The 16,992-nt window shown below is 37.6% G+C and overlaps 1 protein-coding gene across 3 annotated transcripts in view; it reads right to left on the minus strand.

Annotated features, from left to right (window-relative positions):
• The window catches only part of MSR1 (macrophage scavenger receptor 1), a 67,903-nt gene that overhangs the window by 12,947 nt on the left and 37,964 nt on the right, over positions 1-16,992 (minus strand). For 2 of the 3 annotated variants that reach the window (XM_067721600.1, XM_067721601.1), the window contains exon 8: positions 14,350-14,403. In XM_067721600.1, coding sequence (XP_067577701.1) covers positions 14,350-14,403 — 54 coding nt within the window. Of the gene's footprint in view, positions 1-8,033; positions 10,673-14,349; positions 14,404-16,992 lie in introns of those variants that run through there. The other variant, XM_067721602.1, reaches the window with a different exon arrangement.

Genomic DNA, 16,992 nt, shown 5'->3' on the forward strand with positions numbered 1-16,992 from the left:
AGCTGAATCATCACTTGAATCTGCTCAGGATTCTCTCTCCAAATTTTATCCAAGAGCCTCTCTGTTAAGCTGCTTCATTCTTTCCTTTGATTGCAAGCTGGCCATCTTTGTTCCCCAGTGAACACGTCTATTAACAAGTCCTACATTTATATTTTACAGTCTCTTTCTCGGAGACAGTTCTAAAATATCCAAGGAAGTCCTCCTATGACCTAGTTTGGGCGAGATGCCCATCTATGGACTAAACAGCTTGGGCCAAAGACAGGGTCAGTTACATTCACATGCCATTCCTGGAATGGGGGGAGGGGAGAGGCATTTCCCTGTTGAAGGTGAGTTTTGAGCAAAGACAGTAAGCCCGGTTCATCAGACATTTTAATAATCTTCGTGTACTTATGAATATTCATTATACTATATGTTTAGCCTGGTGTTCTTTTAATATCCCTGACTGTAGAGTATAACTGAAATTAAAAATCCACGAGTTAGATAATCTGGATTTTACTTATTCCTCTGACACTGTTTATGTGAGCTTATTAAACTATTCAATCTCTCTAGGACCAAATTTTCCAACTGTTAAAAAGAGAAAATGGTATTTGCTCTTAGTTAAAGCATCTAAACACAACTTCTCTGTGCCAGGCACTTTCCTTGGTTTCAGAAATTATTTGAATAAAGCATGTATCCTGCCCTCAAGATTCAAGTATTTCTGAGGTTATTTTGAAGGTTAAATAGTTCATTCTTTAAAATGAAGTACAAATGTAAAGGTTTTACTTTTACAAGTTTTGAAAATTTTGAGGTTTACATTTTGTGGAGAAAGCATTAGAATGAATATATTATCTTGATATTAATCACCTTATTAATTTTTTAACTACTCTCCTATTTAATACTTATCCTTCTCAAAGAGGAGATCTTAACCAAGTAGGATGACATTTTACAGATAGACAAAACCTACCCTATGGTTTCAGATGTGAGTGTATTTGACCTTTGTTATTTCCAAACATGATAAACCTTGAAGAGACTCTTGGAGACCAGTAATGAGTAAACTATGGCCTTAAGCCAATCTCAGCTTGCTGTCTATTTTGTAAATAAAGTTTTGGTGGAATGCAGCCATGCCCATTAGTTTACATACTGTGTAGGGCTGCTTTCAGGCTACACAGAAGAGTTGAATAGTGTGACAGAGACCTTCTGGCATGCAAACCAAAAATATTTACTAGCTGGTCCTTTTCTGAAAAAGCTTGCCAACCCCTGATATAATTGAAAACACAAGACTAGTATGATAGAGGATTTCAGTAGGGAAAATCCTGCCGTGTGACCCCTGGAACAAATAAGGTCATGATTAATCTCTACTTACTTCTCCAGTTTAACTCTTTGAAAACCTCTCCACCCCCTCTCCTTGCTCCCTTTAGTTCAATTATATAATTACTCACATTCCCAAATAAGCCTTGCTCTCCTTTATTTCTGGGGCTTTCGTTCCTCAATCCCCCCCCACCCTTTCCTCCCCTCCCCACCACTGGCACCTCCCATTTCTTCACCCTCAGCCCCCAGTTTGGACTGGTATCCCTTCTCAGGCTCGCATAGCACTACTGCCCTGCAAGGCACCGTGAACCAGGTAATTTTCTCTCCCAGACTGAGGTCCTTCTCGTTATCTTTTCAATACCTGACCAAATATCACTTGATGAAGTCACTTGATGAAGAGTTTATGGTGTGAATGAATGAATTTTGACCTCTTCTTGATACGCCATCTCTATTACCTCAGTGGATTAAATTGGCAAATGCTTCAAATATCAAACACTGAAAGAAGTAGAATTTAGTATGTCACCAGTCTCTAGAGAGAATATAGTTTCTATGTGTAGAAGCAGTAAAGGAAATTGCGAAGGAGAGGTTGATTTAAACGTGAGTCTATTATAGGAAAAAACTATGTGGCTGTCCACGAAGAGCCCTCCAAGGTGGACCGGTCTGGTGGCAGGGTCTGATCAGAAACCTCACATATTCCAAAACCTGATTATTTGTAGGTTTAGAGGATTTATCTCTTAGTGGCAGACTAATGTTAAACAGACTCTCAGGACTAAATGTCAATTCAACTTACAACCAGAAAGGTAGTTGCCTCAAAAACGGGAATATTTTTAACTACTTGACAAGGCCATTTTCTCTCTGTGGGCAATCTGCACAAGAAGTCAAATCACAATCAGTGAATTGTTCGTTTAATTAATTTATTAATTTACAATGAGACATAGCTATGAGATTTTGCCTCTGGGTTTGGCCAGTGCTCTTTGCTTAACACATTTTTCTTTATATATGTTAATATATTCCATCAAGTTAGGTGGTTTGACATATCTCTGCTCTGATTCACTGCAGTTTAACTTTCTAAAGGAAATCTTACTCTTATTCCCTAGATTTGGAGGAAAGTGTAGAGTACTGATAATTTCTATATATTTTTAAAAGCCTGTGTGTAATATTAAAATATATAAAATATTTATTACACAAATAGCTCATTCATATTTTTATAAGATACCAGACAAAAAATAAATAATAGAGTAGATAATTTACAAAGGTTTTCTAATCTAATCTGAGAAAATAACTTCAAATATAGTGAAAGTTAACAAGTTCACTAGTTATTATTGTTTTGTTTATTGAAGGCTTATTTTTAAAGGAGGAAGTAAAACATATATTAAATATCTCGGAATAGAGGAATAGCTAAATTAATTATAGTATACATTAGATGGATAGTTTTAGACTCATTAAACATTCCTGTTAAAAGAATCATACAGAAAATAGAGAAAAATGATAATATAAAATTTAAGTGACTATATTAACATTAATGTTTCATTTTAATATGCCAAAAAAAATGATATATAAAAAGATTAGAAGGAAGTATCCAAGCATATTGACAGTAATTTTGTACAGGGGACAGAAATTGAATATAAAATCTTTTTCTTATTTTCTGAAATTATATTATTTTTAAAACTAAGATTAATTTAATTAAAATAAGTGGTGACCAGATAGTCACTGATGTCCTTACTGTTTTAAAGGATCTATGATTCAAGTTAAGCTGAAATTCATAAAATTGAGGGAAAGAACAAGCTCAGAATGAGAGATATAGTATAATGTCCTTTATATAAAACACAGAAAATAATACCATCTATCATTTATGCAAACATACATATGTAGTAAATATATAAAAACACGAATAGAAAGACACATGTAAACTCCATGACAGAAGTTTAACCTGGAAAAGCAAGGGAGGCAGGTATAAATGGGGCTTCATCTGTGCTAGTTAACATGATATTTCTTAAAAGAGAAATATGTGTAGTCCGTATGGTAAAAAGACAACACTTCTAAAATGCGGGTGGTGTGTACATGACTATGTATTAGCTATTTGTTGTAAATGTTCTTCCTTCTTTTCTTTATATTTGAAATCTATTTTATTTAAAGAAGAAATCTATTTTATTTAAAGTCCCATGTTCATGGGGACACTGACGGAGCCATCTATGAGCCCAAAATAAATTATAAAAATGCTTCATATACAAGTCTTTTCTTTAAAGTTAGGAAAAATCTACTATGTTTGAGACAGGAAGGGGTCAGGGCACAACCCTTAAAAGAATGACATAGCCATTGAAGACACAACAAACTGGTTAGAACAACTAGGTCCAAGATGGCGGACAAGTTGACTTCTACTAGACCTTGAGCCTCATTATACACTCATTGTAATCCATCAGCATACTAAATGACATACCCACAGGCACCATGACGGTTCTGAGGCCAACCATAAAAGGCCAAAAAGTAGGCGATGACCCAATTCCTGGAAATCTCCGCTCCGTCCCCAAAACAGTTGGAATAATCCTCCCACTCATTAGCCTATGAAATTGCCCTATAAAAACTAACCACCCATATTTTGGGGACTCTTGCCTTCTGAGATGCCCCATACCCTGTCTATGAAGTGTGTATCTCCCTGAATAAAACTCCTTTTACTTTACTATGGCTCGCTCTTGCATTCTTTCCTGCGCAAAGCCAAGAACCCACACTTGGTGGTAGTCCCACGGACTCACGCGAGACCTGGGACGTGACCATCCTCTCGTGCCCCACTTTCTTTCTTGCAACAAGCTCTAGTAGACAAAATTTTAATTTGAAAAGGGAAGTCAGGAAGAATGTGGACTATGGGGTGTCTTTGCATTGTGTCCATCACTGCTACTTGAGTGGAAGTAAAGAACTGAGGTTAAAATGTAAAATGACTTTTGAGGAGTGTAGCCATTTCATTTCAATTATTATCATATTGTTAACCTCATGGTCGTGCTTTCTTTTTTTTGTATCATTTATTGGAATTAGGATTTAGGGTTAAATTTATTACTCAATAGTAATTATTATATTTGTTTCAAATGTAACATTTTTTTAAAAAGTCTGGTTGCAAGTTGACCCAGAAGTCCTTGCAATATGGCAAAATTCCTCTAGAAAGGGAACTGATTTTTTAATTTAAGATAATTAGCTTAATGAGGTATTTAACTATGAAAGGCACATCCTGGTGTGAAATAAAACTCATTTTATGGCAAGACAAGAAAAATTTAAACATAAAAAAATTTTCTCTGCCCTTTGGATTCCACTCTCTCTTCTACTGTGCATTGTGTATCTGACTTATGCATCGACCAGACCTCCCCCATCAGCAGAAATACCTGCTCAACCATAAAGAACAACATTCTCCTAGTATTAGCAAGACAACTCCTTCAAAGATAACATTCCTTCTTGATCATGTACGGGATCACATGACTTACCACGATGACCCTTAGATCTGGATTATGTAAACTGTCAATAATACATCATTTGATGTACAGCCCTCTGCCTCAAAAAACTTATATAACTGTGCCTTGACTTCTAATGGGCGGAACAGTTCTCAGACCTGAGATGCTCTTGCTGAGTTATAATCCTCAAATTTGGCCCGAATAAAAGTTTCCATTTCTTTCTTAGATTGACTGATTATTATTATTTTTTTACACTGGATATCAGATGTTTGGAGAAATAGGCTGAATTTCTTGGAAAAATAATTTAACAGATTTTGAATCTTACTCCAGCAGTCAAAAAAAAACAAGTATTCTGGAAGCCCCCAAACAGGGTAAAGAGGAGAAACCAGAGGGAGAAGATTTCAGTGGAGCACGAGTATGCAAAGTATTTTGATGGCAGGGGAGAGACCGAGGAGAGCGGCCAGTGAGGAAAATATGGAGTCTAATCTAGCCAGGAATTTCGACACAGTAAAGTCTAAGGTTCAACTTGAAAGTTGTAGACTCTTCTGCTCACATTTTCCTGTTATGAATAAGTCTTCAGTAAAATTCTCTTAGATCCCCAGGTGGAGCTAGGGAACATCCTCAAATGAAAGGAGAGGTGTGGTGCTGTGTTGGAATGGGTGACGTGGAGGGAAAGGAACGATCACAGATGCATAGGCATGTGAGTTTCCTAGGGCTACGATATTAAATGGTCACAATTTGTGCAGCAAATTAAAACAACAGAAATTTATTCTCACAGTTCTGGAGATCAGAAGTCTGAAATCAAGATGTCCGCAGGGCTGTTTTCTCTTTGAAGGCTCTGGGGAGAAATCCTTCCTTGCCTTGTCTTAGGTTCTCATGACTCCGGCCAGTCTCAGTGTTCTTTGGCTTGTAACCGAATCACTCTAATCCCTGCCTCTGTCTCCAGCTTTTCACCATGTCTCTGTGGCCTCCTCTTATAAAAACGCCAGTTGTTAGCTTTAGGGCCCACCTGAATCCAACATGACCTCATCTTAGCCTAACTACATCTGCAAAGACCCTACTTCCAAATAAGGTCACATCCTGAGGTTTCAGGAGCACTTGAATTTCTAGAAACCCTACTAAACCCACTATCACAGCCGTGGCAGGGATTTGAATGAGGAGACATGGGGAATATAATTTTTCCATATTTTCGTCGATCTACTTCAGACAGGAGGCACTGGAATTGCCTTAGAATGTGAGGTTGGTGCTCAAACAATTTTATTTCAATATTAAAGAACTGACCCCCAAGATTTGAGGACTGCAGAATAGCTGGGTAGTAGACATTTGGTTACACTGGAAATTAGTGACTTAGCAAAGTTAACCATGATGACACTGAACACCCATAGTTCAGCGACTGAATAATTAAAAGACTGAGAATGTGTTGCGTCAAAATAAACTGTACTAAACCTCAGATGATATTGAGTAAATCTATTATAACTTAAAAGTTCTTACTTCGCAGTGGGTTAAGCAGGATATGAGTGACAATTCAGGTGAAGCAGGGGATGAAAATAACTGTAGTACCCCAGGAAAGGGTCAGGACCTGTAGGTTAAGGCACAGTGGGAGATATTTCTGGGACACTTCATGTGCAAGCAAGTAACTGCTGTTCTAGGGAATCTCGTCTTGAGACTCACATTGTAGGGCAATGCATGGCCAGAGAAGCCAGGTTAAGGGAGCAAATGATAGGTTGTGAACCGGGAATACTTCGGTGGTCCAGTGGTTAGGACTCCATGCACTCACTGCCGAGGGCCCGGGTTCAATCCCTGGTCAGGGGACTAAGGTCCCACAAGTCACCAGGTGCGGCCAAAAAAAAGGCTGGAACCTATAACCTATGTTCGGAAAGTGCTTGAATTGGAACAAAAGAAACAATCTTGTATTAGTGTAAGACTACATGTACTGCAGAACAGGAAGCCAGGACCTGGTTCTCTGAAAAAAGCCATTTGGCCCTCCGAGGTTGTGGAGGCATGGGGAGTGGCGTGTTGGGTCTTTCTACTCTATCTGAATTCCGGCACATAACTGAAGGAATTTCAAATTTTGCTAATGCAAAAGACCTGGCTGGAATCGTATTGATGTTTTTTTTTCTTCCGTCTCATTAGCTCTGTGAGAATCAGGCTGTAAGTCAGCTGAGATAACTCCTAAACAGGACCAGTGCTAATCACTGGATTCACTGCTGATTTAAATCTCTGTTTCAATTTACAAGACATATTAGTTATACGTACTACAAAGGAACACATGTACTGTGTTAATGGAATACTATATGTTTTTAGTGCCCATTTATGGAATCATATAAAGCTTGAAACACCACATAACTGTCAAGAATGAGCAGCATTTGTCTAAGTTAGCTGGAGACAACACTGCTCAGGCACACTCTGCTCTGCTGAAGCCTAGCTGGGCTACTGAGAAAAGGACAGTGCAGTTAAACAAGAGACACAATAAAAGAAGAGGACATCAAAGCAATCACATTATATTGAAAAAAAAAATGTTCAAATTGAGCCAGTTACTGAAATAAAGATAGAATATTAGCAGGTAGCTTCTTCCCCTTGTGCATATGAGTAATTCTCAATACAATAATGGAGGCTAGGTAAGCATTCTAGAAAGACTATGTTTCTGAGTTAATATACTTGGGGGAAGAGACTGGAGGCAATGGCTGGAATGGGATATGAAGGAAGAAACATAAACTAACAGAGATTAATTGAGAATATTTTTGGGGAATTTGACCTAATGGAGTTCATATTGTAAGAACTCTTATGTTAAGGTCTTTCAATGATTAGGCTCATTCTAGAAAACCAAATTGCTCTTTACAAATCTCTTTCTCTCCCTTCCTTCTTTCTCTCTCCACACCTTCCGTATGACATATTTGTGGTATTTATATATAAAAAATATATAAAGCTAGTTGTGGGAGTGTTGAATGGAGTCACAGTTACAAATAGGGACTTTGGAGATCAATACACCAGGCTTTGTGATTCTGTTCTACCACTTAGTGGTGAGCTTCAGTTTCTAATCTATAAAATGGAAATGATGATAGGACTTACCTCAGAGGCTCTTCTGAAGATCAGATGAGATAACGCATTAAAGTCCCTGCATTAGAGAGTAAATATTTTCTAAAAGCTCATTATTATACTTATTTCATGTTTGGAAGAGAAGCCTTTACTTTGGTCAACTGAATGCTTAGAGAAAGACCAGAATTCATTTAAGGTTGTGCTGAGCCCTCAGCAGAAATTAAATGAAAGACACACAGATATTTCGTATCATTGTATGAGTTTCAAAATAAGACATTTACTCTAAATTCACATCCTGATTACAGTCTTATTGGGTAAAAAGCACAGTAGAAAACACTAACAAATGACACATTAGTAATTGGTATATTGAGGACAGAACCTCACACAAAGTGTTTCATTGTATGGCTGGAATTCTGTTTGCTTGAAACACATACACTTTCAAGTTAGGGTGAGAACACAGCAAACTATTAGGACAAGCTTTAGAACTTGGTGCAGACTTGTTTTCTTTTTATTATATGTTATTAAATTTGGTGTAATTTGTGCATTTGAACTGGGCATTTCAGCCTCTACTTCTGTCTAAAGAAAACAGCCTTTCTCCCCTAATTTGGAAAGTTCAGGTTCGTATTTGACACACTTAAGAATCCCTCTGCAGTCTGGGGTGTCAGATAACTGGTGAACCGAACCCCCTGGCATTGTCCCCCAGGGTCCCTGGGATCAGGGCCGTCAGTGGCAAGTGTGGACCAAGTACTGCTGCAGAAGAAGAGGGCTCCCAGGTGTTGCCTGTTCCCCGGTACAGAATGGGGTAGGAAGTCCTACCCAATTAAACCACAGGCAAAGAGATACAACTCATCTTCAGATGTTTGCTTTAACTGGCTCGTCATCGTTGCCAGTTTGCTACTACTGAGGATGATCTGATTCCTCTCTGCCCCTTTTTTTCCTGGAGACTTTGGTGTCAAGCCAGCACAGACCCAGAGTACCACTGACAACTCTAATTTGTTTCAACACTTCTCGGAGCTTTTTCATCAGCAGCGTCTTGGGCTCACGCTTTGTTCCTCAGAGACTGGAACTCCCGTTTTATTAGCCTGACATTTTGTTCTGACCTCTGTTGACAGCTTCTGGCCTCTGGCGTGCACTCTGTTTAGTCACTCCTTTTATTTATAACTTATGCTCTTTTGCTCGGCTCAAACTCATTGATTTGTGATCTGGTCATACTTGCGTTGCTCTATCTAATGTAAAATCTTATCTGATTCTCCAGCACCTCTTTTTGTCCATGGCATTTATTTAGCTTCTTGCATTTTCATTTGGCTCTCACTCCTGTCCTGATTACAGGTTTTAAATGTCTGCATTATACCAGTGAGGAAGAGCAGCTCCAGTTCAGAGAGACCATGACCACTGAGAACTATGCCTTATGAGTGTAAAGCACTTTATAGTATTACAGAGCATCTGCATACACACAATATCTTACGTGACCCTCACAACAATCCAGTGAGGTAGGCAATACGATGCCCATTTCACTGGGGAATGAATGGAAGTGGGGAGACACACATAGGGACACTACTGAGAATTCTACTAGAACATTAATGTTGTGAATCCTGGGGCTATGTGTTAAACCTTGAAGGAAAGGAGAGTTGAGAAAAGTCAATCTGTTGATTAATAGAGAGACATTCAAAACTAACATGGAATCCCACATTTTTCCTTTTTTTAGTTTGCCTTTTCTTACATTTTCTCCTTTCTCACTGTCAGCCCTTTCTTCACCTACACAAAATATCTCCAGTTCTACTGAAATATTTATTTTTCTCCAGGATCTATACTGGATATTTAAAGCATGAAGTACAATGAGTTGTGTTAAAAAAATTTTTTTTTTACAGTTTTTATTCAATAACGTAACTAGCACACTTAGGAACTTTGTTTTTTACATGTGCTTTTACCAAGGATACTAAATGCAGCAGGCTGGTGAAAAGACCTTTTTAGACTAAAACAATTTCATCTTTTTTTTTCAGCAATTTTTTTTATGATCAAAATATTGTTGCTTGAAACAGCTCGGTATTTTAAGGAAACAAGTTTTGTTTTTTGGTTCAAAAATGTTGAATGAACTGCCCCAGCTCCACTAGACCTCACTATAAAACTTGAAAACAAATATGCCATAAATTGGAGAATAAGAAGACATAAATGCAAACTAAGCAAATCAAAGTCAATTTACCTTTTTAAAATTCTAAGGAATTAAAAAATCTTGACCTACTCTGAACACCTATGGAGCCCTGTTCCTTCCCACCATATACCTCTGCTCTATTATATAACTGCCTGTTTCCACGTCTATGTGTTCCTGGGACAATTAGTTCAGGAAGTCCAGGGACAATGGCTATCTTATAAGCAGTTTAGTCCAGCTCCAGGAGGTACACAATAAACATATGCTGAATGAACAAACGGATTCTTTTAGGGCATCCCTATCTCTGGTTGAGACTGGTACTTTTGAGGGTAGAGAATGCACATATAATCGGTATCCATGAGATTTCTCCTGGAACCCGATGGGTTCAGAAGACACTAGATGAGTGGGTGGCAGAGGGCTCCTGGCCTAGCTCTGAGGAAGGTAGGAACAGCCCGCCAGTCAGTACCTGGGAGGCGTCCCAGCTCAGGACGGTGGTGATGGTGGGGTGCTGGAGTGGGTAGAGGTATGAGCAAGGGAGCAGAGAGCCAAATAGTACCAAGGACCAGGAGAGGAAGGCAAGCGGAAGCCAGGCACCATTCGGGAACCAAGGTTGTCTGGAGGAGCCACAAAGGGATCTTGGAATCAGTTGTGCTGTGACTTGTCCAGAGGTGAAGGTCCTTTTAGTGAGATGGTAGCACAGGGTGTCCCGCCCAACCCACCTGATCTTCAAAGGGGCCTGCCCTAATATGATCAGGGAGTTATGCTGGTCCTGACACATATGTAAAAGAGGAAATAAGAATGAAATTAGAACATTCTCTAACACCATACACAAAAATAAACTCAAAATGGATTAAAGACCTAAATGTAAGACTAGATCCTATAAAACTCTTAGAGGAAATCACAGGGAGAACACTCTCTGACATAAATCACAGCAAGATGTGATAGATCTTTTCTGATCCACCTCCCAGAGTAATGAAAATAAAAACAAAAATAAACAAATGGGACCTAATTAAACTTAAAAGCTTTTGCACAGCAAAGGCACCCATAACAAAATGAAAAGAAAACCCACAGAATCGGAGAAAATATTTGCAAACGAAGTGACCAACAAGGGATTAATCTCCAAAATATACAAACAGCTTATGCAGCTCAATATCAAAAAAGCAAACCCAATCAAAAAATGGGTGGAAGATCTAAATAAACATTTCTCCAAAGAGGACATACAGATGGCCAAGAGGCACATGAAAAGATGCTCAACATCGCTAATTATTAGAGAAATGCAAATCAAAACTATAATGAGGTATCACCTCACACCAGTCAGAATGGCCATCATTAAAAAATCTACAAACAATAAATGCTGTAGAGGGTGTGGAGAAAAGGGAACCCTCCTATACTGTTGGTAGGAATGTAAATTTGTACAGCCACTATGGAGAACAGTATGGAGGTTCCTTTAAAAACTAAAAATAGAGCTACCATATGATCCAGCAATCCCACTCCTGGGCATATATCCAGAGAAAACCATAATTCGAAAAGATACATGTACCCCGATGTTCATTGCAGCACTATTTACAATAGCCAGGACATAGAAGCAACCTAAAGGTCCACCAACAGAGGAATGGATAAAGAAGGTGTGGTATATATATACAATAAAATATTAGTCAGCCATAAAAAAGAATGAAATAATGCCATTTGCAGTGACATGGACTGACCTAGAGATTGTCATACTGAGTGAAGTAAGTCAAACAGAGAAAGACAAAGACCATATGATATTGCTTATATGTGGAATCTCAAAAAATGGTACAAATGAACCTATTTACAAAACAGAAATAGAGTCAGAGATGTAGAAAACAAAGTTGTGGTTACCAAGGGGGAAGGGGGGGGGTATAAATTTCAAGATTGGGATTGACATATACATACTTATATAAAATAGATAACTAATAATAACTTACTGTATAGCACAGGGAACTCTACTCAGTACTCTGTAATGACCTATATGGGAATAGAATCTAAAAAAGAGTGGATATATCTATATGTATAACTAGTTCACTTTGCTATACAGCAGAAACCAATACAATATTGTAAATCAACTACACTCTAATAAAAATTAATTTTAAAAAGCTGAACCAAAAAACAAAAGAGGAAATCAATGATTATTTTTGTTACATTTAAATCATGCTTGAAAAATATTTTCTAAAAGTACAGCAAAATAATTCAATATAAACTTTCATAAACCAGAATTAATTGAATATGTGGGGAATCACGCACTTTCACAGGGAACAAATTGGCACAACCTTTTGGAAGCCATTTGTAAGAATCCATCAAATTGTAAAATGCACGTCACCTTTGAACTATTGATTCAACTGCTAGCAAATTCTCTATTAAAAAATATTCTCACAAGATCATGTAAAAGAGTGCTGAATGTAGCACTGTTTCTTAAAGCCAAGCTAAAGCAAAGAAAAATCATCAAGTGTTCATGACTAGGGAACTGAATGATACATTATGCTAATTATGGTAGCGCTATATAATGGAATAGTGTGTAGCCACTGAGAGAAAAGAGCCACATACACTGCCATAGCAGATGACTGGCATATTAACTTAAATAAGGAGAAAACAGAACACACTGTATAGATGTTTCTGTGTTTGATTCTTTCTGTCTTTTTGAAACATTAAGGAATTATATACTCTCCATGAGGGGCTGGGTACGTGGAGAGGAATCTGGAGGCTATGTACACACACACACATTTATACACAGAAATCTCTCTTAATACTTCCTCAAAGAAAGCAAGCACGTAAACTTCAAAACAGCCATGAAAATATCTGTAACTGAAAACATATCTGAACGTATCTGAAAAAAAAAAAAATTCAAAGCATTTGATAACCTCAGGTAACAAAAGACAGTGTGGGTGTTAGATTAACAGGCTACAAAATAAAGGTGTCCCTTATTTGCCAAGCTTAACCAGAGTCAAGGTTAAGAAGCTCAGAGAAAGTCTCAGGAAAAGGAGAAAAGGAGATAAAGAAGAATCAAAGATAAAGGTAGAGATAAAGATAGAAATAAACATGCAGATAGGGAAGAGTTACACAGGAGTTCAGAGAAAATAAATGGAGTGACAAGGAGAAGAGAGAAGAAATGGAATAAAAAGTAAAACAACAGATCAAAGTGATCACATCAAAGAATAAATGGACACAAAGGAGAATTTTTCCTATTGTTTCTATTATCTTAATATAATAATAACAACAATAATAATTATTGACTAACACTAAAGCACTTTGAGGAGACACACAATACTCAGTGTTGTTCAATTTAGGGGCAAACACACTTCAACAATGCAAACAATTATGAAAACAACTGTAGAAAGCATCATGTAGTTACACCACACTTAAATGGCTGGCATTCACAATGGTGACCCTAAGTTGCCTAAATGTGGCATCAACACAGTGTATGAGGTAAAAATAATTATTTTTACTACGACAGAGAAACTGGGACTGTATTTTTTAAACAATAATTACAACTGAAAACTGCTAGATTTGGGGATCCATTAAAGGATTTGTGAAAATCTGCCTAAAACAGACCCTTGATGGGTAAAGATTATGATAGCTGTGTGTGTATCACTTATTCTCTCTCTCTCTCTCTCTCTCTCTCACACACACACACACACACACACACACACACACACACACACACACACACTACATGCAGCTCCAACTAGGAACACAGAGGAGGAACCCTTGGTTTCTGAGAAATCAAGTGTGGATTCCTCATTCCCTTTCAAAATCCTTTCATTATATCTGGTAGATTTGGCCTAGACACACAACCATTGACTTATGGCACTGTGACTACTGAAGATATCTTATCTAATATCTAGTTTTCAAGATCCAATGTACAGATCCTCTACATTGGAACATGAGGTCAGCATTCCACCCACAGAGATCCCTGTTGTGAAATCTATTCTGTTGCAGTTTTGAAGGTCTGGGATATCGAATACCACTTCTCGAGTTTTTATCAAAACAAAACAAAACACACAAAAATACCCCAGCTGTCAGAGAATTAGCCTGTTCTTAGATTGTTCAAATTCCTATATGTAACATTTCAGTTATTTCAGTTAGTAGGTAGGGAGGCTGTATTGTTTCTATTCATAAGCTTGATTCTCTTTCAGCAGATTGAAATTGGCTTGAAAATTGAACAATTTTCTATGTGAAATTTTTAGAAAATTACACTCATCACAAAAACTAAATACAAATGGGTAATGAGATTTAGAGTAGTATAATTTAATCTATTTGTTTTACACCAGTTAGCACAGTTTATTTGTAGAAAGCTGTGGCTGACTTCCAGAGAATCCCCATGGATCAACACTGAAGTTCTCAACCTTTGCCTCAAGCCCAGACCACCACTATCACAAGCTTGTTTATTACAAAGGCACACACAAAAAAACCAAGAAACCATAAACTTACTTAGCACGCTTCCACTCCCTTTTTCCCCCTTCTGGCCTTTTTGTCCAGAATTTCCTTTAGAAAAATAAAAATAAATAAAAAGAAAAAACTTTTTTAAATTTAGGCAATTCACAGCGCTTGAAATGGAGACAGCAACACAAGGTCATCTAGAATAACAACGTATAACAATCTACAGATTTTCAGACATAATAATGTTGATGACGATGATGATGATAATACTAATAGCTATCATTTTAGAAACCCTCTTATGAACTTAGCATTTTATGGGTAGGTCCTTTACATACATTATCTCAGATTACTTACCAGGACACTAAATGTTCCATTTTCCTAAAGTAGGCAAAACTGAGGTGTAAGCAGTTTGTTTGGGATTATTCACACTCCTTTTCCTCCTCCTTCTTTGTGTCTTCCTCCCTCTCCCAGAAAGCCTGGTATCCTCCATCTTATCCCAAACCTTGTTTTTCTGTTCCCATTACAATTTGTCTGTCTTGTTTTCTATTTCTTTTATGTGAAGCCTAGCAAAGATGGAGCTGTGAATGAATTTCTGGGAGTGGTGAGATCCCAATTACCTCAGTCTTGGGGGAAGCTGGGAAGGTCTGAGGGGTGTCTAACCCTCTAGATAGTTACTTTCGGCTTCGAGAAACCTCATTCACATACTTTAGAGGTGTGCTACAGACCCTGTGCTAATAAGGGTCAGGACCTTATATGGAAACATTGTTAAGACCCTGCTCTTTGCTAATGGGTTGCTATTTCACCTAAGGTTCCTAAAGCTATATCCAGAGGTTAAGCCCTTAGTACCAACAAGAAAATTCAACGATGACAACTGCATCTCACTAGAGGGGTGCTGTTCTCACATATCGATTCTTCTTCCAAGAGTCGTCAGATATGTCTTGTAAGTAATCACCTTCCTGGCATAAATGCAGGACTGACCATAGAGCCATCTATCTCTAAGTCAAAATCTTCATTAATGTTCTTGATTTCCTCCAGCAAAATCAAGGACTGTTCTCTTTTCATCCAAGAGCTCAAAGGGCATAGTTCAAAGATCATGAGCTTTGGAATAATAACAATAATTTTAGATTCTCTTGTGTTGAATTATTTTGCTCTGCCACTTATCAGGTATGTGGCTCAGAACAAGTCTTTAAACCTTTCTGAGCTGAAGTTTATTCTTCTTTCAAATGAAAAAATAGTACCCTCCATTGCAAACTTGCCTTGAAAATTAGCAGCAATGTTTATAAAGGGCCTTGCTCTTAAGAGATGCATGTAAGACATGGTAGCTCTTATTTGTTTTACAACATAACTTAGCTAATTTTATTTTCAGTGAATGAGAGGATTTTTTCATTTCACTTTTTTATGGCAAAATTATTTTATATTTTATTTTGCAGTTTTAATCATTATTTTGTTGTTTTTTTTGGTCTGTTTCTCTAGTTTACTTTGCCTTATCCATGCTTTGTTTTCGAACATTTGTCCTTATTCACCTCTTAGAGAAGACTTTTTTGATCTCCAATTTACCAGATTAAAAAAAATACAAAATAACGTGTGATGAGTAACATGAAAATTGAGATTTAGCACTTAAAAACTGAAGCTATTTCCAATTAAAATTTTATTTTGAAATGCCAACCATTCCTTATCATGGTATAATAGTCTCTAATTGCTTTGCATATATGATTACACTGTACATCATTAAATTCATTTTTTAATTGTGATTCAGTCATTTCAGGTAATATTAAATTGACAAGAATCATTAATTTAGCACAAAGTACCTAAAACCTTTTCTATTTTTTTTTTTTTGGACGGTAGGCTTTTATAAGATATAATACCAAAGTTTTAGATTTCCTCAAGAGGAAAAATCTAAGATGTTAAACAAAAATTGGGGGAGGGGGGTTAAAATGGTGTAACTGATCAGTTCTAATTCTTTTCAGAGAAGATAATGTAATAAACAAGCTTAATTTTATCATTCTAGCGTTATTTTCAGAATTAGAAAATAATTGTAAAATTACTCTGGGAAGTTTTTTCATGTTGTAGTTTGTCTTGGGTATTTTATTTTTTAAATAAATCTATTTATTTATTTTTTGGCTGAGTTGGGTCTTTGTTGCTGCGTGCAGGCTTCCTCTAGTTGCGGCAAGTGGGGTCTACTCTTCGTTGCGGTGCGTGGGCTTCTCATTGTGGTGGCTTCTCTTGTTGCGGTGCATGGGCTCTAGGCATGTGGGCTTCAGTAGTTGTGGCACGTGGGCTCGGTAGTTGCGGCTCTCGGGCTCTAGAGCACAGGCTCAGTAGTTGTGGTGCACGGGCTTAGTTGCTCCATAGCATGTGGGATCTTCCCGGACCAGGGCTCGAACCTGTGTCCCCTGCATTGGCAGGCAGATTCTTAACCACTGCGCCACCAGGGAAGTCCCTGTCTTAGGTATTTTAACGATACCTTGATCTCTGTTCAAGCCAGAGAGCTGAACAAATGACCCACTTTCCTTCTTATAAATAAAAAAAAATGTTTTATGTCATTTTAGCATGATTCCTTGATTTCCTCACAGACGACACTTGGAAATCTTTTCTCACACTTGAACACATTAAAAACATCCTTTCTAGAGAACAGGGATTCCTCCCTCCTTTATAATGACATCTTAGGCTAAAAACGAGCCCAAGGGCTTTGTC

This window comes from Pseudorca crassidens, chromosome 21 (genome assembly GCF_039906515.1).
Source record: "Pseudorca crassidens isolate mPseCra1 chromosome 21, mPseCra1.hap1, whole genome shotgun sequence".
Lineage (NCBI taxonomy): Eukaryota > Metazoa > Chordata > Mammalia > Artiodactyla > Delphinidae > Pseudorca > Pseudorca crassidens.